This window comes from Aquarana catesbeiana, linkage group LG04 (assembly GCF_042186555.1).
Source record: "Aquarana catesbeiana isolate 2022-GZ linkage group LG04, ASM4218655v1, whole genome shotgun sequence".
Lineage (NCBI taxonomy): Eukaryota > Metazoa > Chordata > Amphibia > Anura > Ranidae > Aquarana > Aquarana catesbeiana.
Genome location: NC_133327.1, coordinates 290,064,937 through 290,091,588, shown reverse-complemented (window position 1 = coordinate 290,091,588; position 26,652 = coordinate 290,064,937). Strand labels below are relative to the sequence as shown.

The following is a 26,652-nucleotide window of genomic DNA, read 5'->3' as shown; positions in this document are numbered from 1 at the left end:
GGACTCCCAGGTCCTTTTCCATCCTAGATTCCCCCAGAGATTCTCCCCCTAGTAAGTAGATTCACACACTTCCCTTTCTCTTAAACCACTAGAGTTTCACCTGTACACATTAAATCGTGAGAACGATGTTGTTGTTTTTGCTGAATCTGTTTGCAAGGGAATATAGTATGTAATGTACATAAATTCAGACAAAACATACATCCAACTTTCTGACAGTTGCAGTGTTGCATTGATGTGGAAGAACCCCTGTGTAGACAACTGATGTCTATGTAAACTTTCCATTTTAATTAATACAAGTGGGCTGCCATGCCCCATAGAGTTTGGACAATTCATTGAAAAAGCACCTACCACATGAGTATAATCTCTCCATGGTCTCGGAACATTCTTTGAATGATGTATAACAATCCAATAGGATCCATTTACATATGAACTTAAAAGTGATTATGATATATCTCTTAATACCAATAGGTTCTAATGAAGAAGCTAAAGGTGAAACGCGTAGCGATCCTTTAGCGCTGATATTGAAGTTGTGTATGCTTTCCCTCAAGCCAGGAGGAATCTTCTAGGACCACCTGGCTTCCCAGTCCCATAGGTCATCCATGCGACTTCCTTGTTTCAGCATCCTCATCTGTTCTCTTTTTAGAGACTGTGTACTTTTTAGATATGTTCATGTATTCATAATACCTTTTTTTCTAATATGTGTTTTTTAATGTGATCAAATAAATTATATATTTTTATTAAAATACGAGACCATTCCTCTTTGCTATTTGGGATTATAGTGGCAACCTTTAAAGTCCGTTTTCTTCCTTTTTTTTCTGTTTTTGCTCTATAATCTCCCTAATACCACAATGTAAACACATACACAGCCATAGTTGCTAATTACATATGCCTGCTTTACTTTCTGATATGCAGAGCTACCATAAACATACTTTACTGCTGCCCCTCACAATGCAAGTCTATGAGTCAATTGACTTATCTCAATCTGTACTCTGTAGGCAGCTGATATCTTATCTCAACAGATACTAAAGCTGGCCATACATCGAAATTCAGCAGGTTCAGCAGGATTCGTAATAATTTCAATCCATCTATGGGCACCCTGGCTGTACAGACATTGATCTATCAATCAACTTCTGTACAAGCACCCTGTCAGTTTTTTCTGAACAATCAGTGCCTTTAGCTATAGCCGGCAACACTGATTATTGTGTTCTGATGGCTTTTTTCTATCTTTTATAAACAATTTAAGAAAACTTCATTGAAATTTTCTTTCAAGATCAAATCAGTATTATTTTGATTTATTGTCACAGGGCACCTAAATGGTGTTCAGCTCATAGGCAGGTGCCAACTCTGCCTTTTTGGTAGTCCAGCACTGCTGGTTGATTACCATTCATTTGCATATACTGAAACCTGAAGATGTAATTCATCACATGTGGTGTAACTAATGAACTCCCTTTATATTGTTACAGAAACCTCCCCAATTTTTTTGAATCTTTAAGCCTGGGATGATGTTGCACAATCTAATTAACCTACAATATATGTGTGCAAATAAGTGAGATATAAGTACACAATTATGAGCAGTTACTCATAACTTCATCATAATGTTATTCAGCCACTTTCACTCGTGAATATATTCAATGTAGTATTATTGCGCAAGCCCCTTATAGATTGTATTTAATATTCCCAATTGGCTCTAAAATAATGCAGATCAAGATAGGGTAATAATTTACAAACTCCAAAAGGGTATTTAGGGTAAGTTGTTGCTAGCTGCTAAATGATTTCATCCTGCATTGCTCAGCTTCATGATTGCTTGCAATTAAAGAAGTAACCCCATGGAAAAACAAATATCCTTCAACTAAAATTAGACAAATATCCTTCATTTAAAATTGAACTAACATTGCACATAACCTGTCAATGATGAAAATTATCCAGTGAAAGAAGACATTAAGTGGGGAATCAGAGTTTTCTTACTGAAAGCAATTAGTGCTTGTTGATGCATATCAAATTGCCTTATAAAATGCTGTAAGGAAAGTTCATACCAACTTCAAAGTATTATTTCTCTCCCCTGAAGTCACATCCCTTTCACAACATAAGTAATCATTCAGGAGAGAGTTAATTTTACTTGGCATGCTTGAAATAACTGTTCAGGATTGTTCAATACAGTACATCCTAAATAACAATCTCCTGGCTTTGTAAGACCTTTGTCTTACCTGCATAACAAGCAGGGAGCCTGGCATGTTCATTCTAAACCACATAGACAGGTTTCACCTCAGCGGTTTTAGTAAGATGTGTGCTGAACATGTAACAACTATCCACTTATGCTGTTTTTATATTAATCCCTTCTTGTTCCACACCTCACTTTGCATTAAATTGCACCTATAAAATAAGCATAACTGATCAAATTTAGCTAGCTATTTTCTTTTTTTCTAAACACTAAGAGACAATCTACAGGAAAACTCCCAACTCAGGTACTAATTTTACCCCAGAGGTGCCAAAACAGCACATATACATCCAAACCCCCCCCCCCCCCCCTTTTTTTTTAATAATCTGGTCAAAATCCCCAATTCTGGAACTAGTGTTAAGTTGCTGTGTTATGAAACGGCGAAAAATGTTTCACCAACTGACTATTGGGATTATTTATAGTGATATACCTTAAGTGGTCCACCATAACAACTCTAAACTCCCTTTAATTCAAAATGACAAATCAGCTAATACCCAACTTTACTAGATTAACAATAAAAGAAGTGTTACATCTTAAACTGTTTGAAACCATCAGAGTTTAAACAGAGTATATCTCTCCCCTCTACATGTCTATAAATAGGGGAACCGCTACACCTATACATACCTCGTTTATTACTTCTTCTAGTTTGACAATAAAAGAAGTGCTACATCTAGTACATCTAGTTACATCTAGTAAGTGAACTTACTAAAGCTTAAAATTCACTAGCATGTTCTTCAATTTTCTACCCCTGTTGGCCACCATTAAGGGAAGTGGGTCCACTATTTGACCCAAAATAGAATCCAGTTGTAAGATATTCCAAAGCTGAACCTGAAGCTTAAAGTTCACTAGCATGTTCTTCGAGTTTCTACCCCTGTTGGCCACCATTACGGGAAGTGGGTTCACTATTTGACCCAAAATAGGATCCAATTGTAAGACCTTCCAAAGCTTACTATTTGTAAGCCCTAGTTTCCAAACAATACCATTGATAAAAACAGTCCAACTCCAAAAAAATAATGTTTTCTTTATCAAAACTTAGTATAAGAAAAATATTTTGTCTATTGTTCAAAAGTGCAACAAACTGCAACATGTCATCCACATATCAAAGCCAGAGAGTGGCATGTGCACCAAAGCTCTCAAGGGAGAATACAGAGATCTCTCAATACCATAGATGTAAAAAGGGAGGAGCTTGTGCACACACCCCTCCAATGGCAACTCCCAGTATTTGTCCATAATACCGTCCATTAAAATTGAAAATAATAAAATTGAAATGACTAATATAGGGTACAATCCATATCACATCCAATGCAAATTTATTATGATCAAAATTATTTGGTTCAGGGGAGGCTTGGCTGGCTCACGAGTAGCATGGCAGCTTGAGCTCACAGCTCCTGGCACAAGAGGAAGACTTTGAGGTAAAGCAAGCCACCGAGCCTGTTAAAATTTGCCTCTATAGCTCCTTACCGGGCTGCAATGTCCCCAAAGGAAACCCACTCACAAGCCTCAAAAACTGAAGGCTTTCTTTTCACAGCCAATTGACGGGGGGGCAGGATGGCACCGGTTCAGCGACACAGCAGGCACATTCCTCCCCTCCAGTGTGCAACATGGTACAGCGGGGGAGCACTGGGTGAAAAACAAAACTTTTAGCCTCTCTCCACCTTTAGTGGAAGTGCACAATGAAAGTCACGATGACCAAGAATGGCTGAGAGCCAAACTGGCAGACTTAGAAGATAGGTCATGCCGCAACAATGTTAAATTGAGGGGCATTCCAGAATCTATACAGCCATCAGAACTTAGAGTATATGCTCAAAATTTAATACATGCCTTACTGCCTGATCTGGACAAAATGGAGGTGGTCATTGATCGTATCCATCGCATCCCTAAACCATCCTTCATTCCTGAAAATCTACCCAGGGAAGTGCTAAGGAGAGTCAATTTTTTCATGTCAAGCAGATGTTAATGGACAAAGCCAGATCTCTAGGTAAACTCTCAGCTCCATATGCCTCTATTCAACTGTTTACCGATCTTTCACAATATACACTGCAGAAGAGGAAGCAATTGGACACCATCACCAAGACATAAAGTAATCATAGAATTGCCCACTGTTGGTGCCCCACTGCTCTCTCAGTCACTAAGGATGGCAAATCTCATCTTATCACATCCTTAGGTTTGGGGTTACATCTTCTCCAAACATGGAATATAATTTCTTATGTACTGGCAGGTGGTTTCCTGTAAAGGAAAGCTCAATGCTCGGTGACTACTTTCAAATCACTAATGCATTCTGGTAGTCCTACCCCATCCTGGAATGCCTAAAGTGTCAAGTTTATTATATTTTGTCACAAGTGAACTTTTCCTCTTACCACTGAATGCAGATGGCATTTGCACATGGCTTCTTTAAGCCTTTTTTTAATTCCATACAAGGAATTTCTTTTGTGGTTTATCATTTCACTCTTTCAACTGTTTTGTTAAGGAGTCGAATTTAATTTTCTATCTGCGTCTTTTGTTGCCCAACTGCAAGCCCTGATATGTCTGGTATATGCTGTGTGGCCCTACCACAACAATGGGTCTTAAGATCTAGTCTTTGAACCCAAAGGTCTTAAACCACCTAGCGTTCATTGTGGCGTGAAGCACTTTACCAGCAAAGTGTAGTAATCTGCATCCAGGAGACTCATGTTCATCAGGTCTCATCACCAAACTGCTCCCAACGCAACGCTCCTCATGTATATCAAACAAACATACCCCCAAAAAATGAGGGGTTAAGGTAGCTATCAGAGACACTGTGGACTACCATCTTCATCACTCGGTCCTAGATCCATCAGGCTGTTATATCATCTTAATCTGCTCCATGAACAGTACACAATATACCTTGGTAAATGTGTATGTACCAAATTCACGTCAACTCGCCTTTCTTCAGAAACTACAGAAAAAATCTAAATTGCAGCAAGGCCTCTTAATCTTCTGCAGGGACTTCAATTTATGGACTTAACAGCTGGGAAAACTTAGCAGTCCATATGCTTACAACCATTTTTATATAAGCACAATCTGTATGACGCTTGGAGATGCCATAATGGGAGTGAAAGGAAATACACTTTCCTTTTAGCCTGACAGTACATATTCCAGGATTGATTTATTTCTAGTGGATAAGAAACTACTTCTTCAGGTCTCCAAAACTGTGATCCATGAAATCACCTGGTCAGACCACGTGCCTCTTAGCTTGGTTCTAGAAGATGGGCCACCTGCAAATACCACTTGCCTATGGCACTCCAATACTGCTTTGTTGAAGAACCCAACCTATTGTGCCAACCTACAACAACACTAATTTTTCAACACAATAGCAACTCAGTACAAAACCCCTTTAGCCTGAGGAATGCTCACAAAGCGTTCATGCGTCTGATCTTTATTCAACCGGTATCTCAAAATAAAAAGAGCAAGATGCTGCAATTGGATGTGTCAGGGCTGGCCGCTCAGCTGTCGGCTAATTGCCAGCTCCTATCTCTCCACAGCGACTCAATTGTTGATCATATCCTGCTCGTCAGTCCTGCCTACTTAAGCCGTCCAGCCCAGACGATCTTTGCCTTCGCCTTGGTCAACATCACAGAGACTATCTCCTGTGTTCCTGTTAAAGACTTGCTTGGCTGACATTCCTTCTGGCTCCAGATCCTGCTTGCTGTTCCACTTCGCTGATCTCTGGCTTCCTGAGTTTTGACTACGTTTGTTCTATTTACTTTTATTATTAAACAAGTATGAATTAACTGTACTTCTGTCTCAGTATGATTCATGGTTTCTGACAGGATGCTATTTTGGCAGACATTAAACAAAAGGAAACACAAAATAAAAATAACCCTTTACCTGCTTTAACATCTTAATTGAGCAAAGACATGAGTTAAGGGCCTTAATGCTTGAATCATTTAAATAATCTGTTCAAAAATTAAAGACAAATTACTATGTCTCTGGTAATAAAGTGGGAAAGATCTTAGCGAGAACATTGAAAGGCCACCTTAGTAAGAACAAAATCCCTTTTATACACCACCCAGTATCTAAAAGTTAATTATATGATCCTATAGAGCAGGGGTCTCAAACTGGCGGCCCTCCAGCTGTTGCAAAACTACAAGTCCCATCATGCCTCTGTTGGCAGGAATCATGCTGGTAACTGTCAGCCTTACAATGCCTCATGGGACTTGTAGTTTCACAACAGCTGGAGGGCCGAAAGTTCGAGACCCCCGCTATAGAGATTGCTAATGCTTTTAGCGACTATTATGGCTCATTGTATAATTTGAAAGTAGATGGCTCTATCTCCCAACCTTCCCCTGCTTCTATACATCAATTTTTATCTAAAATCAACAAAACCAATATCTCACAATCTCAATTGCAATCCTTAAAGACCCCTTTTATGTCCCTTGAAATTGCCAAAACTATTACCCAATTTCCTAGCAACAAATCTCCTGGACCAAGCAGATTTACCGGAGAATATTATAAACAATTTAGCTCCATTCCTCGAGTTTTCCTAATGAGATGTTATCAGCATTGATCGTAACGTTTCTGAAACCTGGTAAAGAACCTATTTTGTCTCAGAATTATCTCCTTGCTAAATTTAGACTTTAAAAATTTATGCTAAACTAATCACAAATCTTATAGCGGACATTTTACTGAATCTTATCCATCCTGACCAATCAGGCTTTACGAAAGGGTAGCAATCCTCTGATGCAACACAATGTTTGCTCAATATTATTCATTATGCAGAGGCTTTTTTGATGCATTCACTGCTGCTTGTACTTGATGCTGAGAAGGCGTTCAACAGGGTCTATTGGGAGTACCTGGTGCAGGTACTAAGGAAACTTGGTTTTAATGGGTAGATTTACTCCACTATTATGACCCTATATTCCTGCCCTTCTGCTATGGTCTATGCTAACCATTTTTACTCACCAACAGTACTAGACAGGGATGTCCATTGTCCCCTATTATCTTCAATATGATGGAACTACCAGCCACATATGTATGAACACACCCAGATATTAGAGGTTTCTCCATAGGTGACAGAGAACATAGGATCAGCCTGTTTGCCAATAATGTCATTTTAATGTTGACTGACCCTGAAGAAGCATTGGTGGCAGTGCACTCTTCTCTATCTTTGTTTAATTTGGTTTCTTATTATAAAGTCAATGACTCCAAATAGTTTATTTTAGACTTGTGGATAATGGATCCTTCTAAACAACGCATGCGCTTCCTATACCCTTATTCCTGGGTTGACCCTGGTATAGATTATTTGGGAATAACCTTGACTAGATCACAATCACTTCTTTTTAAAAGAAATTATAGTCCCTTCTTGGATACATTAAAGAAAGATCCTTAGCTTCCCATAGCTTACCGTAGTCTGGCAGCATCTTGTAACGTGGTATTTCTCCCCCAAATCCTGTACCACTTTAGATCGCTACCTATCTTGTTACCGCAGACTTACCTCCACTCCTTGCAATCTAAGATTAATACCTTTATCTGGCAAGGTAAGAAAATAAGATGCGCACACAAATAAATTAGCTGGTGGTTTGGGATTTATAGAGCAAATGAAAGTGTGCTGTTGTCCTACCCCAATTTAATTATTGAGGTCCTTAGAAGCTTATGCCACACTAAGGAATGATTTAGGTTTGTGGTTGCTTAGTTTCTCCATTAAAGAATGCAAGCATCTTTGAAAGCCTGGAGAGTACTGCTCTCTTCACTAGCAGGCTATAATCCTTAATATTTATCTTTCCCTAATAAATTCATATGCTGTGTATCCCAGACCTAACAGTGCATACTTAGACCACCAAGGGAACCCATTGGTTGGATGACCTACATAATAAAAGGGAAACTGAAAACATTTGCTTCCCTTTACAAATAATTTCATATACCCACCTCGGAATATTTAAAAAATATTCAAATATCTTTGTTTCTTAACCACTTCAGCCCCAGAAGGATTTTCCCCCTTCCTGACCAGAGCACTTTTTGCGACTCGGCACTGCGTCGCTTTAACTGACAATTGCGCAGTTGTGTGACGTGGCACCCAAACAAAATTGACGTCCTTTTTTCCCCACAAATAGAGCTTTCTTTTAGTGGTATTTGATCACCTCTGCGTTTTTTATTTTTTACGCTATAAACAAAAAAAGAGCGACAATTTTGAAAAAAAGCTATATTTTTTACTTTTTGCTATAATAAATATCCCCCAAAAATATATAAAAAAATATTTTTTTCCTCAGTTTAGGCCAATATGTATTCTTCTACATATTTTTGGTAAAAAAAAAAATCACAATAAGCATATATTGGTTTGCGCAAAAGTTATAGCGTCTACAAAATAGGGGATAGTTTTATGGCATTTTTATTATTCATTTTTTTTATTTGCAATGGCGGCGATCTGCGATTTTTATCATGACTGCGACATTATGGCGGACACATCGGACACTTTTGACACTATTTTGGAACCATTGCCATTTATACAGTGATCAGTGCTATAAAATGCACCGATTACTGTGTAAATGACACTGGCAGGGAAGGGGTTGAACACTAGGGGGCGATCAAGGGGTAAGTGTGTCCTAGGGAGTGATTCTAACTGTGGGGGAATGGGCTACTAGTCACATGACAGCAATCACTGCTCCCGATGACAGGGAGCAGTAATCTCTGTCATGTCACTAGGCAGAACGGGGAAATGCCTTGTTTACATAGGCATCTCCCTGTTCTTCCACTCCGTGACACAATCGCGGGCACCCAGCGGACATCGAGTCCGCGGGACCCCGGTCACGAAGCATGTGGCGCGCGCATGTGCGCCCACAATGCCGGATCTTAAAGGGGACGTACCTGTACACCCATTTGCCCAGCTGTGCCATTGTGCCGACGTATATCGTTGTACACTGGCCGGCATGTGGTTAAACAACATTTGAAGGATCCCATTAATCCTCATGTTAAAGCAAGGCTTTACTTCTTCTCAGAGTGTCTCCTTATTAAAGGCATTTCCCTATTCTATAATCTTATCTGAGAAAACACTGTGCTAATCAAATCCCTCAATATGGTACACTTGGAACAAGACTTTAACTCTTCCCATTTCCTATTACAATGATCTGAAGTTATTAGGGCAACCCATAGAGCTATAACTAATGTCAATTGGTGGGAAGTCTCAAAGAAATTCCTACTAAGATGGTATCTCACTCCCTCTTGTACATCCAAATTTGCTCCACACGTTACTCAGGAATGCTGGAGGATGTGTGGCACTTTGCACCATATATTGTGGTCTTGCAAGAGAATCGCAGGCTTTTGGACTTAGGCAGACCAATACAGCCCCAACCCAGATTTACTTTACTAAATCTGGATTAGACACCTATCCAAATCATCTTTGTACTATAATGATCCACATTTTATTAGCAGCTAGATCGATGATAGCAAGAAACTGGAAAACCATCCAGGCCTCAAGCTTTATATTAACGTTAAGCTTAGTTCATATACATTGCCAATATGAGCTGATGTGGGCATCTAATAAAGGCATATTATACAAATCTCTTAAACAGTGGTCTCCCTGGACAATATGATATGACTCAAAACTATAATGTCAAATAATTTGTTGATTCATGATTCTCTATTGATAGTCATTGTCACTGGGAAAGCATGAGATACGAATGCAACTCCTTTTCTTTTCCTGATATTTACTTTGTTGTTCATTGTGTTGCGTTTGTTACAATATGATTTTTTTTTTATTATTTAATCAGACTTACGATACATGGGATATAACATTACACAATTGTGGTTGGTCATAGAGATATTGTCAGTTTTTTTTTGGCTTGAGTAGATTTCTCAAATAAATGCTCTTTTATACAATGGGGGTAAATATCATTGTTGTATTGACAGTTCAATTAACAGGCTATTGTCTCTATAGCTACAGTAAACAAGTAAGAAATGTACTTGTCTGAGGTTCTTTCAGCTCTCAAACTGAAAGAATGACTGTAAGATTACTGTCAGGTGTTGGCTTGATTAGACAATGGTACGTACCATTTTTGTATTCAATTGACAGTTTGCAACAGCCCATTGTTTCTACAGCTACAGTAAACAGGTATGTTTTCTGTTGTTTGGTAACTATGGTAAACAGCCTGACACATAAAAGTGGTGAGTAGGGACACACACACACACACACCATCATGCTGTAACATCAGAAGCCACTCATGGTAGATGAAACAGTGCCTGATGCTCCCGAAAAATTGTTGCCAATGGAGATCACAAACATACAGTAACAGAAGATAAGTAACCTTTAAGTGTATTTGTACTATTATAGACCATAGGCTGTTCAGTTTGCTAGGCATTTTGCTTGTTATAGATATCTGTCAGTTTTGTATTGTATTCCTAATATTGTAATAGTTTTGTATGTACAGCATCTTTGTATAGTAAAGCACATTTACACACTGCAGAAATCTCAGCTTTCTTGCTTATACCACAGAGTCTATCACCTTGCTTGATAGACGCAAGCAAAACATTCATGTTTCTCCTTTGTTAGTGATGTACATCACAAGGTTTTTCTAACTTTAATCTATTTGACATAATCATTATCTACTAGATATACTAACTAATCTAAATTTTGTAATTTTTTAGATATTTTGTTAAGATGGTTACTGATTTATTCTTTGGTCAAACTGTATTGTATTATTTTCTCTAAGAAACTAAAAAAAATTATTGAAACAAAAATTATTTGGTTAACAACTCTCCAACTTAACATTATAGGCTTCCAGCCCAATTAGGGGGCAATTGTATTAATAAAAGCTCTCCTTCAATATTTCCCACTTGTAAGTTCATCAAAACACGTTTGTAGTCCTGGGTGCACAATTTTTATCCTTTGTATTTTTTGCACAATTTTAATCTTACCACCAGAGACTGGAAGTTTGCATCCAAGTTAACATTTTTTTCCATTGGTCCCCAAAATAATCAGCCTTGATCAAATTAGATTGTACTTTAGGGACCATAATAAAATATGGGAATGGTATACATTTTTAAATTGTTAAAACTTTCGTTCAATTTTCATTCAAAACTCCCCATTTCAATTTATTTTTTAGTTTATCTACTAATGCCGAAAAGAGATTAATCTTTAGTCAAGCATAAAACGAATAATTACATTTTTATATGACTTCTTCCACATATTATTTCTTGTGTTGCAGGACCACCTTATCTTTCATCTTTATAAGAATGTCATCTGTGTCATGTAATTCCCATAAAGCATTTAGGTCACTTGGGGTAAGCTGTCCTGTACCAATAAGGCCCAACTTAGGTCATGCTTATTCACTGACAAAGGGGTTATGGTAGTTGCACTGGGTTTAAAACCTGTATAAAGGGGGAGTTCAAGTGAATCTTTCACCCAAAACCCTCCATCTGAAGATCCTCCAACAATGCCTCTAAACATGTGCGCAAACATTTCAAGACCCTAAAAAAATCAGGAGCACCTACATTGTATGCATGCTTTATGGGGTCTTTTACAAACCCTGAAAGTTGTAAGTGAAAAATGAAAAGAAAACTAAAGATTTTTAGAGAAATTTGGTTATTTACATTTTTGCCTACATTCGATTTTCACCATTTTGCAAAAAGGCACAATTAAAAATTTACAAATATTTGTTATTTATTAACTCAATATAGGTTAACCACTTCAGCCCCAGAAGTATTTGCCCCCTTAATGACCAGGTAATTTTTTGTGATACGGCACTGCGTCGCTTTAAATGACAATTGTGCGGACATGCGACCTTGTACCCAAACAACATTGATGTCCTTTTTATTCCACAAATAGAGCTTTCTTTTGGGGGTATTTTATCACCTCTGCGGTTTTTATTTTTTGCGCTATAAACAAACAAAGAGCGACAATTTTATATATAAAAATATATATATACATATCCCAAAAAAATATAAACAAATTTATTCATCAGTTTAGGCCAATATATATTCTACATATTTTTGGTAAAAAAATTAAAATAGGCATATATTGTTTGGTTTGCACAAAATGTACCACGTCTACAAACTATGGGATAGATTTAGGGACTTTTATTTATTTTTTATTGTTTTTACTAGTAATGAAACGATCTGCGATTTTTAGTGGGATTGTGGAGGACAAATCTGACCCCAAATGACACTTTTTTTTTAGAGGGGGGACCAGTGACACTATTGCATTGATCAGTGCTATAAAAATGCACTGATCAATGTAAAAATGACACTGGCAGGGAAGGGGTTAACACTAGGGGGCGGTCAAGGGGTTAAGTGTGTTCCCTAGGTGTGTTCTAACTGTAGGGGTGATGGGCTGCCTGGCACATGACAGATCCCTGTCATGTCTCCTGTCAGAATGGGGATCCGCCTTGTTTACAAAGGCAAATTCCCATGCTGCCTCTGTACTAGGCAATCATGGGTCGCCGGCAGACATTGAGTCCGCCCAACCCGCGGGCATGCTCCCACAGCACACAGCAAGCATGAGCACACGTCGCTGGCATGCATCCGCCCACTATCGCACCTGCGCGAGCCCCCATATAGCAACGGCGATTTGCACAGGAGAGCCGACCTGCCACCGTATAACAAAGGGGGCTGGTCGGCTAGTGGTTAAGCTTTTACATTTAGCAGGAATTTTGTCAAATTTGCTGTATTTGTACTGTCTCTGCTAATAATGAATTTAGTGTATTTTAAGCAAAAATTTTGTTTGATAAACATTTGCGCAAATATCGCTGTGCCTTAAAAATCAGTAGCACCTTTTTATTATTCTACTGCATGTTTTCAGAAAATATATGGTTTGCTGGGTCTATTACAAACTCTGAAAGCTGTAAGTAAAAAATGAAAATCTCCAGGCTTTTAGGGAAATTTTTCTGTACATTCGATATTCACCATTTTGCAAAAAGGCGCAATTTAAAAATGTACAAATATTTGTTATTTGTTAACTCAATACACGTTGAACTGTTACATTTAGTATCTGCTAATAATGATTTTAGAGTATTTTAAGCAAAAATATTGTTTTAATAAATATTTGTGCAAATCAGTAGCACCCTCTTTTTTATTCTACTGGTCCCGTTATTTCAGAAAATATATGGTTTGAGGGGTCTTTTACAAACTCTGAAAACTGTAAGGGAAAAATGAAAACCTCCAGATTGTTAGAGACATTTGTTTGTTTACATTTTTGTGTGCATTCGATTTTCACCATTACACAAAAGGCGCAATTTAAAATGTACAAATGTTTGTAATTTATTAACTTAATACAGGTGAAGATTTTTAATTTAGTAGGAATTTAACAGGAATTTTGTAAAATTTGCTGTGTTTGTATCTGCTAATCATGATTTTAGTGTATTTTTAGCAAAAAAAATTGTTTTGCTAAACACTTGCACAAATATTGTGGAGCCTTAAAAATCAGTAGCACCTTCTTTTTATTCTACAGGTCATGTAATTTCAGAAAATGTATGGTTTGGAGGTTAAAAGTGAGTGCAGGGCCTAGCAGTGAAAGGAGTAAAACTAATAGATGTCCTTCTACCCTTGTAAATATAATAGACATTATAATAAAAGATATACATGTCTGTATTACAAGTACTTGAAATAAATTGAACAAAATAAATGTACAATATTTTGACAAATAACATATATGTCAATCTAAAGCCTCATACACATGATCAGATTGTTGGCCGGGGATTGTCTGTTCACAGACTGTTGTCCTAAAATCTGACCATTAGTACACTCCTTCTGACAATTGTTGTCCAAGTTTCGGCCATCAAATGTTGGATGGCAGGCTAGTAAATTTTCGGCGGACAACGGTCTGTTGTCTGATTTTCGTATCGTCAGTACACAAGTCCGTCACACAAAAGTTGAAAGTACAAACACGCATGCTCGTAATCAATGCTCACCAAACATGAAATTAGCAGAAGGGGCCCAAAGGGTAGCGCTCAAGAGCTAAAAATTGCTCGTAGTACTTCACTATGTTCGTGTTTGTTGGCCGACAATCGTATACCGTTAGTATGCAAGACAAGTTCCTGGCACACGCCCTTTGGACAAAAATCAGATGCTCGGTTGGCCAACAATCGGATCGTGTGTACGAGGCTTAAGACTTGAAGTTCTCACTAACCTTTTGGTCTCGAAGTAATGTATTTGTAGGGATTGCAGCAAAAGATTTGTAACTTGACTTGATCTTGTATGACTAAAAGAAACAAAATGATGTTGGGTTATTCCATTGTTTTACCCTCAGTCATTTTCTTTTATATTGTTTTGAGTGTTACTCTGCAATGTGGTTGTTCGTTATTTTCATCATTATTCTTAGTCTTGGTTTATAAAAAGTATGATATGATAATGTAAAAATAGTTTTCACTTACATAATGAATGTTGATTCCAGTTAGTCACTTCAATGTCATTTTACTATATTAAAGGCCAGTAAATACCCCACATCACAAAGCACCATAGCACATTATTATTTAAATGTGCAATAAACAGTTGTTGTTCTTTACTTAATTGGGTAGACAACAAGTTTTAACTGTGGTAGTCCGCTTTGTAATGTGAGATGCAATGTAGTTATGGGAACAACTCCTTGTACACTGGCCATGTTCCTGAATCATTCAGCCCTTCTTTCTTTTTTTTGTATTTGCACACATTTAAAAAAAATAACAAACAGGTTTATACTTACTGCACTGGATTTTCAAAGAGAGGCCCCAATCCTTCTCTTCTCGGGTCCCTCACCAGCGTATCTGGCTCCACCTTTCTGGCGAGTGCCCCCATAGGAAGCCTCTTTCTTTGGACCCACTCATGTGGGCACACTCTCGAGCCTCTCTGTCTGTGTCTATGGACGCAAACAGCGGGGCTCTGCCCCACTCCCGGCTTCCTTTGTTGTTGGCTTTGATTGACAGCAGAAGGGAGAAAATGGCTCCCACTGCTTCAGCAAAGCCTGTGAGCAGAAATTAAGGGGAGGGCCACTGTAGGGTAGCACAGTGCTAGATTGAATGAGGGCTCTGATAAGTGTAAGAAAGTAGGAGGGGGATACTACTACTTTTTTTTTTTACCTTAATGCAAGTTAAAAGGTGTTTAAAGGCTTTATAACCACTTTAAACTTACATTACAAATTCCTCTATCAGTCTGTAAATATACCACTCTGTACATTTTACAGATTTTACAGGTTATTTAATAAAGCAAATAGCACTGAGGATATAAACATGTAATTTTCTATAGCTAACAATCAGGGTTCATCTTTTAAATTATGTGAATACAATAAGGTAAAATTTGATTGTCCCAATACTAATATTTGAACTTGCTAAATAAACCCTAGAATTTGTTTTGTAAGAACTGTATAATTCCTTTAAAGTTTATGTAAACAAAAGGAAAAAAATATACATTGCAGCTCATCAGTTGTTGTGGGGGTGGCTTTAATAGCTTTACATTTTTGATATAAGGAAATGCAGGGTCCTTGTACCTCTGTAAACTCAATGTTATCTTCCTTCAAACTACCTTCTGTAAACTACATATTCCCTTACCTCCTATAAAATTAAAATCAAGAGAGGAGGATGTGTTTGTAGTCCTAATCAGGGAAACACCCTGGGGTGAAAATGCTGATTCTGATAGATACAGTGTATACAGTAATACAGTAAGCGTTGTCTCCCTAGGTGTGTTACTTGGAACACTAGGTGAAAATTAAGAATAAAACAGGAAAAAACGAATGTAGCCACCACCTAAACATGCAATATACTATACTGCATGTTTCTTTTGGGTTAAGATGCTCAAAAGATATATATTTACACATTGTATCTTTTTACTTTTTATGGCAAAATACAAAATTTAGTACAACAATTTTCTATAAACTATAGAAATGCATTAGTATTGTTGGGTTTCCCCTAAGGTTTTGCAAAACAACCATGCTTTTAAATGTTGTCACATTACTGGTGAATTTGAGAATTGTTTACAGCAAAATAATATTTCAATGTATCTGTATTGGATGTGCATGAGTCTCTTTTGGATGGTAATCTGTATTTTAGATAAACAGATCATTTTCCACAGTTTTTGATATCCAAAATGTTGAACGCTATCATACATAAAATAGTTATTTCACAAAACGATAGATAGATAGATAGATAGATAGATAGATAGATAGATAGATAGATAGATAGATAGATAGATAGATAGATAGATAGATAATTTCTTCAACTGAAAAATGAGACCTACCTTGTATCACTCTCTTTAACTGGTTCCCGACTGGCTCCTGTAGATATACGTCAGCAGAATGGCACGACTGCACAAAGTAACGACTGTACCTGACGCGATCTCCGTGAGTCGGGTCGTGGGTCCTGCGGACTCGATCGCCACGGGGATACCCGCGATTGCCTCACAGAGAGGACGAACGGGGTGATGCCCCATCTCCCCATTCTGCCTAGTGACAGTGTCACTGGATCTCTGCTCCCTGTCATCGGAGCAGAGATCAGTGACGTGCCACACACAGCCCATCCCCCCTACAGTTAGAATCACTCCCCTAGGACATACTTAACCCCTCCCCGCCCCCTAGTGGTTAACCCCTTCACTGCCAGTGTCATTTAAACCGGAATTAGTGCATTTTTATAGCACTGATTGCTGTATAAATGACAATGGTTCCAAAAATGTGTCAAAAATGTCCAATGTGTCCGCCATAATGTCGCAGTCCTGATAAAAATCGCTGATCGCCGCCATTACTAGTAAAAAAAAATATTATTATCAAAAATGCCATAAAACTATCCCCTATTTTGTAAACGCTATAACTTTTGCGCAAACCAATCAATAAACGCTTATTGTGATTTTTTTTTTTTTACCAAAAATATGTGGAAGAATATGTATCAGCCTAAACTGAGGAAAAAAATGTTTTTTTATATTTTTTGGAGGGATATTTATTATAGCAAAAAGTAAAAAATAATGCGATTTTTTCAAAATTGTCGCTCTTATTTTGTTTATAGCGCAAAAAATAAAAATCGCAGAGGTTATTAAATACCACCAAAAGAAAGCTCTATTTGTGGGAAAAAAAGGATGTCAATATTGTTTCGAAGCCACGTCGCACGACCGTGCAATTGTCAGTTAAAGCAACGCAGTGCCGAATCGCAAAAAGTGCTCTGGTCAGGAAGGGGGTAAATCATTCCGGGGCTGAAGTGGTTAATGACCCCTTTCCATTTGACTGATTATTGACCGATTACTGTTAATTATAACAGTGTGGTTTTATCTCCTGCTATGTGCATGGACAATCAACATCTGCCTTGACACATTTAATGACAGTATAGTATTTGGACTATTGTGGCTATAAACACTGGGATATATTTTCCTTATTGATCTGAGGAAGCCCCTTGGATCCGTGGTGAAATGTCTTTAAAAATGCAGAAAAGATCCATTTGAATGTGAGTTACAACTACTAGCTATACCTACTAGTGGTCTTCCTTGACTAGTAGGTGTCTTCCCCTAGTCATTACTGCCGCTTGAACATTTTGGTGTGAGACAATTGTTCACAATCTCATTGAGATTTTTCACAATCTTATTGAGTCATGTGCTTCAGCATTTTGCTAGTTAGTCTCTAACTTGCTAAAGTCTATGCTCTACACCCCCTTCTTCTTGAATCATGCATCCTAGTGTCTTTTAGACAGAGCCCTAAACCCTAGTCTTATGTTGTTACATTGTGTATTGTAATTTGCCCAGATCCTTTGCTGTTAGCTTTGTAGCACAGTGACTATGTGGTTAGCACTTTCACCTAGCAGCACTGGCGTCTGTCTGTCTGTCTGGAGTTTGCATATTCTCCCTGTGCCAGTGTGGCTAACCTTCAGGTACGATTCCCCCCCCCCATGCTCCAAAGACATGCTGGTAGGTAGAGTGTAAACTCCTTGAGAGCAGGTACTAATGTGAATGTACAAAATATATGTGTAAAGTGCTGCATAAATTGATGGTGCTATATAATACCTGTAATAATAATAATCTAGCTGCTTTTGTATGTATTGTGTACTTTGCTTCATTGTTGTTTTTACAGTTTTATTCACTTTTGCTGTATTTGCTTTTTTGCTGAATCACATTTTTTATTATTCAACTATTTCCATTTATTTATTGCATGGCATCCTCATCACAGCCACTTAACTGTAACCACCCTATGAGAGTGATTACCCATGTAGGGTATCATTACATCGGTCTGCCTTGTAAACTTTATGTAATAAACAAAGCAAAATGACAAAGAACTGTCTCTCATATTGGATACCAGAACTGTGGAGAGCAGTACCTTTCATCTCAAAGAAGGTGTGCTTTGACCTAACGAACCTACCTCATGCTAAAGAGCAAATTGGTTAAAAAAGCATTGTTCTACACACTAATTAGCAAAAAAAGAAGAATTTGTGGACTAGGTTCAAAAGGTCTGATAACACTAGTAGGCCTTATCCATAAAAAATCGTAGTAGTGGTAGTAATTTTAGCGCAACACAAAGCTTGTCATTATTAATACTAGAATTTACCACACAAGATGAAGTCAATATGCACAATATATACCTGTTTATTTTCCTGGTCAGAGCTTTGCGTTAATGAATTTGTAGATCGCAGTTTGCAGGATCTTGACAAATTGAACTTTGGGGAACTCAAAATGCTAGTAGGTGATGTGCACGCTGGGCTGTAGTTCCTTGATAACTCTTCAGAACCCTCAAAATTGTGTGTGTAGTTTGAACGTAATGATGGGGAAATGTGAAATTCTGAATCTGCATGTTTATTAAATTGCTGGTAAGTGTTGGGATAAGATGGAGGAAACCTGCAGTGTTCTGTGATTTCCATGTGTGAAGTAGATCTTGCACAGTTCTGCTCTAAATTCTCACTCAAGCTTAAAGATGGCCTTAAATTGCTTTTGACGGGCACATATCTTTTTACATATGGCATTACATTTTGTTTTTGGCTAGTAGCATTTGAGAGTGACTGGTGAAAAGGTAATGGAGATGGAAATAATGTAACTCTTCTTGATTTGCCCAGAACAGAATATTTTTTTAAAGGTGTGTAAGACTGTCTGTTTAATGGTGGTTTTTCATTTAGAGATGGAATATTTTCTCTGCTAGAGTTTAATATTGTATTTGACTGGTGAGGCAGCTCTAACAATGGAGACACAACTCCTTTTCGAGAAAAAAATGACCCTGAAGATGATTTTAATAGTATGGACTCTGGAGAAAGACTTCTAAGAGACCTTGAATAGAATAAGGGTTCACTATGTAAAACATCTGAAGATGAAGGCAGATTTTGTTTTTCATTTTTTTCTTGGGCATTTGAAATTTTAAAGTCTTTTGGATAATTAAGAGCAAAACAAGATTGTGATTTTCTTGGTGGACTTGAAGTTCCTGCAGTCTTGTAGAAATGTGAGGTTGACTTAATGCCACAATGATATTGATTTGAATCAGGAGAAATGGTCCTATCATGTGCTGATTTTTTTGATTTTAGCAAAGATGTTAGAAATGAAAGCCGAGATGTAGCTTCAGGTCTTGGAACTGGAGACAAAGAGTCATTCATGCTACATATGGTTGAAGATGATCCAAAACATTGAGAGCTAAGTGGGCTAGGGCTTCGACATAACGGGTGTTTAATAATTTTTATAGGCAGAGGTGACATAGCATTAGACCTTATACATTTACCAGGGGCAGTGTTCAGGCTCTGTATTTGTGAAGTCTCAAATTGCGGTGGTTGTGCATTTTGGGTTGAGACATTAAAATAATTTGATTCTTTTGATAGCAATGGTTCAGGAATTCTGTTAACATCTTCAATATTTTCATTTATATTCACAGGCACAGAAGGAATCATGCACCCTTTATATTTCGATATTCCTTTAGACGATTGTGATAGATTAGTTGATTGAAATCTGTATGCGTTCACATCAGTGGTAGGCAGAAACAAATGTTGCTAGAGGAAAAAAAAAATCAGAGAAACAATTACAACCTTTGAAATAATTCTAATTACAGTTCTGTGATATTAATTTTTGTGCCATGCATGGCATTTGTAATTGAAAAGAATTTGAAGATTCCTGTAATTATGGCAGATGTTGCCATTTTAATTGTTTTTTTTTTTTCGTTTCTACTAGATCTCTAGTATAATAATGATGCAGCTCCCAAACATAGATTATTTGTACATAGTATGTCCAACTATTGCATTTGGCCTAACAACCTGGGTCAGTATAGCCCAGACCCATATGGTAGAAAAGATCTTGTAAGATATAGATATTGGCCTAACTAAACAATTATATGATGTCATATTCAACTAGAAATATACTTTCCTGTAATAAGATTATCTTAATCTTACAATGTCAAGTTTTTCTCTTTACTCATTACAATCAGTGTTTTCTGATAATCTTTAATAAAATACTCGAACAAGAAAAAAAAAAAAAGATACAGATATTGGCATCTCCTAAACACAACTCTAAATCATAGAAATATACCCATAAATGAAAAATCATTTCTGGGGCTCAGCTTGGAGTTAACAGGCCCCATTGATGATCAATATCCGTCTATTGGCACTTAAATTGATGTTCCATGAACTGAAAAACTCTGTGCAGTCTGAGAGTGCTATAATCATAAAGGCACGCTGCATTATAGTACATTTATGTTTTGGGGTTTAGATATGCTTTAAAGCAGAACCCAGACTAATAAAGGTACAAAGTCATGAAAGTATACAGTACATTCATTAAAAATCATTACATTTATCTCTAAAAGCATCAATATGTTAGTACATGAATTTGATTTTGCACCAGTCCCTTGCAAATGCCCTGTGTGCAGAGCTCAGACTGGGAGAAGAAGAAGCAGTATAAAGTGATAATAAATCAGGCTACATTGCTATAACACAAAAAACATGTTGACAAGAGGAGAGAGCAGAGTGACAGTGAGATGAACTGATCAGTGTGCTTCTTCTCTTTTTACTCTCCAGTCAAAGACTTGGGAAAGGGACAAGTCATAGCTGATTTCATCAGTAGAAGAATGAGTAAACAAAATACAGATCCCTTGGCAGGTAAAACAGCTCTCATATACATATTTTATCTGTATGTTTAGCTGTTTTCCTGGAGTTAAGCTTTAATGTACATTTTATGAGCAGTGATACCCATTTTAATGCTTAATAATGCAGAATGTTTTATCATTTATATGCAATCAGTGGAGGGCATTTTAAGATTGAAACATTACTTGGTAGATAATAGTTATTATGGTCAACAATGCACAATTTCATTTATTTCATGTTGGGTCTGTTTAAGAAGGCATGCCATCATTATTCTGAATGTATTTGAAATCCATGTAATATATCTCACAAAACAGAGGTCCTATATTTAACTATACATACATATATTGTTATATGTTATTCCTATGCACATTTGCCAAAAGTATGACATTTTCTGATTTTATCTAGACATTGCACACAAAAACAAATGTGCAGATTGTATTAGGTATCACATATTTTCAAAGAAACTATTGCAAGTTTAAGAAATAAATTGTACCTGCAGCTCCTGGTGCCCCAAGTCAGGGCTGAACTCATGTAGAGCTTTAGGATCATAACGTTCATTAGCATATGCTTCTGCTAGAGCTGCTTTGGGCTGTGTTATTGTTGATTGCTGTGCTCTTATGAATTCATTGTCCTTTGCTCCTTTCTTCTTTTTTGTAATTTTTTCATCTTCCCCATCATCAGAGTCCATTACTACAACAAATTTTGCTATGAAAAGGTCATTATGTTTTATTTCCTCCAAACTGTTTGATGCAGCCACTTCCTTTGAAAAACTGTTCCCAGATCTCTGTTTGTGAAACACATCCAAAAAACTTTCAGAAGGTTGATGTGGATTTATCTCCGAGTTCCTTTCACATTCTGCAGCCTTTAAAGAAAATAAGTAGCTTGTTAAATATTATGATAATTGAAATCTAGTGCAAATTTATTTTAAGATTTTTTTTTTTAGTGACACACTTCAAAATCTTTTTAGTTTTAATTTGCCATTACATTATGATTTTATACATGTTGTACACACATAGAATTGAATAGGATTAATGAAATAAAAATGTTAATTGATTTAACTATAAGTATATCAAGATATTTAGGCTGTGATTCAGCTCAACATAATTATCACCCTTGTGAATCATATATGGGATATATATTTAAGGTTAATTTATTTAGATGTATTTGTAGTAACAGGTAGATGTAAGTAAACTGTAATGAACATGCCAGAATTTGACCCAGCTCACCCTGATACACAATTGTGTGGATCAAGGCAGTACCCATTTAAAAGGGTTACCCTTTAATATCAATTTCAGTATTAGTTATTTGCTACAGAATTCAATAAAGATACTTTACCTTAGTAATCTAGCTTCTGTTGCTTGTGTGTAATGTTTATTTGCACACCACTTGTCTACAGCCTACCCAGCTTTAAAAATGGCCCTTCTGTCATTATTTCAATGTGTTAATAACATGAATATGACATGGGTCTGCTACAGACCTCTCATACAGAGCTTTAAAAAAATGAAACATTCAGGGACATTCTTCTGCTCAGCCTGTGAAATTATCTCCATCGTGCACATTGCCATCATAAATAACTATGAAGTGTCATATCATATTTAGGTGACATGATTATTAAACTGAAATCTAAATAACATTTGGCAGCTATATATAGAGATTTCGTGGAACAGCTAGGCAATACTAAACGCTAAAGACACATCAAAATTTTAAAAATCATAGTAACATGGCAGCTATGTCTATACTTTCACTTCACAGATAGGGATGAGCAATTCAAATGCATTTTTGGTGTGACCTTTGGTCCCTTGTCAGGATCCCAAAGAGATATCACTATTAATTGCCTCAGGGAGTAGGGAGTAGGGAGTTGGGGGGCAAACGAACGATAATGATACATAATAGTATAGAAGTATACTTCTATATTTGGTCCTATGCAACTAAGAAGTATGGTACTTCCTCATCATTGCTGCTTTAATAAAAATACTGTAATTTATTTAGCTGATATTCTTCAAACAGTAATCTCTCACTAAAACAGAGTGCTCACCGCACTATAAAAATATTAACCTTGAAGGTCCTCAGTGGCACTGTGATGGGGAAGATTGGGCCTGTATCAGGCCTGATACAGGCCCTGCAGCGAGGACCGGTGAGTACTCCCTCTGGGAGGCCAACAATACTACTGTTGTTACTAATCATGAAATGTCTTAGTGTATGCCTTGTGTCTCACTGCAAGCTGCTGTAGCAGAGGTTACAGAGAAGCTGACAGATGCAGCTTATGTGGGTATCTCCCGCACATGGCGGCGTGTGCGGGAGCACACACCGCGTGCGTGTACGGTGCTCGTCCGCGTGCGCGGGTGACGGTCGCCGCATGTGTTGCGGCATGCCTGTATGTGCGCCGCCCGGGATGCGCATGTGCAGTAGAGCACGGGCGCACGTGCGTCACTGGGTGGCGCGCGAGTATAGAGGGAGGTCGCGCACCTGCATGTTCAATGCTGCTTGTCAGTTAGGCTCACAGAAGCCTAGTGTGCGGTGGGACACAGAGGCGTAAGTTTGGACATTTGCAACAGGTTGAAGGCTGGTAAAGGCTGTGGTAGCGGCTGTACGCTGGATCCAGCCATATAACTCAGAGGGAGTGCCTTTTTTCCTCAAAAACTTGTAAGCAATGTCTTCCAGGAAACAATGTATGGGGAGCAGGGCAAGTCCAGGGGTTAAAGGGACTCCTTCAAAAACAGGAGATCAACCTCAAGTTACTGCAGCATCAGTCTCCCCTGAAAGACCTGCGGCATTTGGCCTGGCTGAGCCATTGCAGTTGTCAGGTGTGGTGGCCACTACCAATATCCCTGCATCAGCCTATGTTACTAAGGATGATTTAGCATCAGCCCTAGCTGGCCTTGAAGGCAAGATAGCGGGTATGATTGCTACAGTAACACAGGGAGGGAAGAAACGTCATAGATCTCCCTCCCCTGAGCCTGGTCCCAGTGGTGAATCACTTGAGCACAGGATGCTTTTGGCATGGGTCCCTGTGATTTGGATCCAGAATCGGCAGAGGATTTGGAGGAGGAGGCCATTAAAGACAAGGAGGAGGGAGAGGCTGAAGAGTCCTCGGCTGGGGATTCAGGTTCTGAAGAACCAATTTCGGCCTCTCAATCCCAAAAATTGTTTATCCAGTCCTTGGCTGAGATGGGGAGAGCTGGATTTAAATTACCTCCTCAACCAGGTTTCCAGGCATTTCCTTTGTATCTTTTATTGGAACAGGTAATTTACGCTGACTGGGACCACCCGGACAGGACATACTTGCCTCCAAAAAGGTTTTCTTTTTTATATCCTATGGAGGAAAACTTCAGGAAGAAGTGGGATACACCTTCGGTTGATGCTGCCATTTCTTCAGTGAATAAAATTCTGACCTGCCCAGTGGATAATGCCCAGGGATTTAAGGATCTGGCAGATAAAAAAACTGGAATCCTTACTCAAAGCTTCCTTTGCAGTAGCTGGGTCAGCAGTACAACCGGTAGTTGCGGCTATCAGTATTTGTCAGGCATTGAAGGACCGTTTTAAAAAATTGGTCAGGAACCTGCCTGTTCAAGAGGAAGTTTCTGAAGAACTATCAGAACTTCCTCGATCCAGCAGATGTCTCGTTTTGCGCTACTCTCAATCCATATGTGCAGAGTACTGTGGTTGAAGAATTGGTCGGCTGAGACGCCATGCAAGAGGCTACTCGCGGCTTTTCCTTTTCACGGTGAGCATCTATTTGGGGAAGATTTGATTAAATATATCCAAAAGATCTCAGGAGGGAAAAGTTCCTTACTTCCGGTTAAAAGAAGGAGTAAGCAGCCTTCCTTTAAGATTCCCAACGCTCCTGGGCCAAGTGCCTCTTCCCCTAAGAGGCATCGACGGCCTCAGCCACCTACCTTTTAAGAAACCTCAAGGTCAAAAAAGACCCTGGACCCAGAAACCAGCCAAGGCCAATTCCAAGTCTTCCTTGTGAAGGGGCGCCCCCACTCTTGCGGGTGGTTCGCAGATGCTTGGGGAAAATTGGTTCAGGACAGGTGGGTTATTTCCACCATATCTCAGGGTTACAAAATAGAGTTTCGGGATTTTCCCCCAACTCGATATTTGGTATCCAGAGTCCCATCAGACCCGGGGAAAAAGAGGGGCCTATTCCGCACTTTAAAACAGCTGGAAAGGCAGAAGGTAATTATTAAGGTTCCACAAAAAAAGATTCAAAGGGTTCTGCTCGAACCTATTTACAGTACCGAAGCCGAACGGAGAGGTAAGGCCCATCTTGGACCTTAAATCCCTCAATTCCTTTCTAAACGTCCAAACCTTCTGGATGGAGTCGGTTCATTCACTAATTGCATCCTTGAGAAAAGGAAATTTTTTGGCGTCCATAGACATCAAAGACGCATACCTACATATACCGATTTTCGGTCCACATCAAAGATTCCTGTGATTTGCAGTAGAAGGGTATCATTTCCAATTTGTGGCACTTCCATTCATCTAGCCACGGCCCCTCGGGTATTCACAAAGGTTCTGGCCCCAGTGTTGGCATTCCTAAGGTAAGATATCTGGACGACCTTCTGTTAAGGGACCAAGCTTACTCCACCATGGTAGAAAACATTACAACTATGGTCCGTTTCCTAAGGTTCCTAGGCTGGATTCTAAATATGGACAAGTCGGCCCTTCATCCAGCTCAGGTCTTAACATATCTGAGTCTGATCTTGGACACAACCCAAGAAAGGGTAATTCTACCTCCCTTAAAGGTCAACTCTATAGTGGAGCTGATTCGGAAGGTCAAGGGGGTAGAAGGTCCTTCGATTCGTCTGTGCATGAGGCTGTTGGGCAAGATGGTGTCATCCTTCAGCGCAGCTCCCTATGCGCAGTTTCATTCCAGGATGTTCCAGAGAGCTATCCTGGAAGCTTGGGACAAGTCGGTTCAAAATTTGGATCATCCCATGTCTCTATCCCTACAGGTAAAAAGGGAACTCTCTTGGTGGGCAAAGACCAGCAACTTAAACGGTGGAAAATCCTTTCCACCAGTATCCTGGAAAGTAGTAACTACGAACGCCAGTTGTCTAGGCTGGGGAGCAGTCCTGGAAGAGGCTTCTGTCCAGGGTTTATGGTTTCAGGTAGAGAAGACCTTGCCCATCAATCTGCTGGATATTCGGGCAGCTCTCTTGGCTCTCCTATTTTGGACGTCCAGACTGCGGGGGTTTCCTGTCCGAATCCAGTCCGACAACTCCGCAGTGGTGGCATACATCAACCACCAAGGGGGCACCCGGAGTTGGGCGGCCCAAAGAGAGGTAAATCACATATTAACTTGGGCAGAGAGACATGTGCAGTTTCTGTCGGCAGTCTTTATTCCAGGGGTGGACAATTGGCGGGCAGACTATCTAAGTCGCCAGCAGCTACTGCCGGGGGAATGGTCTCTTCACCCCGAAGTTTTCCTTCAGATCTGCCAGCGCTGGGGGATGCCAGATGTGGATCTTCTGGCATCCAGATTCAATGCCAAGGTAGACA

The 26,652-nt window shown here is 38.7% G+C and overlaps 1 protein-coding gene across 2 annotated transcripts in view; it reads right to left on the bottom strand.

Moving 5' to 3' along the window:
* MLIP (muscular LMNA interacting protein) overlaps positions 1-26,652 on the bottom strand; it is a 514,228-nt gene that overhangs the window by 259,133 nt on the left and 228,443 nt on the right. For both annotated transcript variants that reach the window (XM_073626679.1, XM_073626680.1), the window contains exons 3-5: positions 21,641-22,009; positions 18,682-20,064; positions 14,289-14,360 (exon numbers count right to left, since the gene is read on the bottom strand). In XM_073626679.1, coding sequence (XP_073482780.1) covers positions 14,289-14,360; positions 18,682-20,064; positions 21,641-22,009 — 1,824 coding nt within the window. The remainder of the gene's footprint in view (positions 1-14,288; positions 14,361-18,681; positions 20,065-21,640; positions 22,010-26,652) is intronic.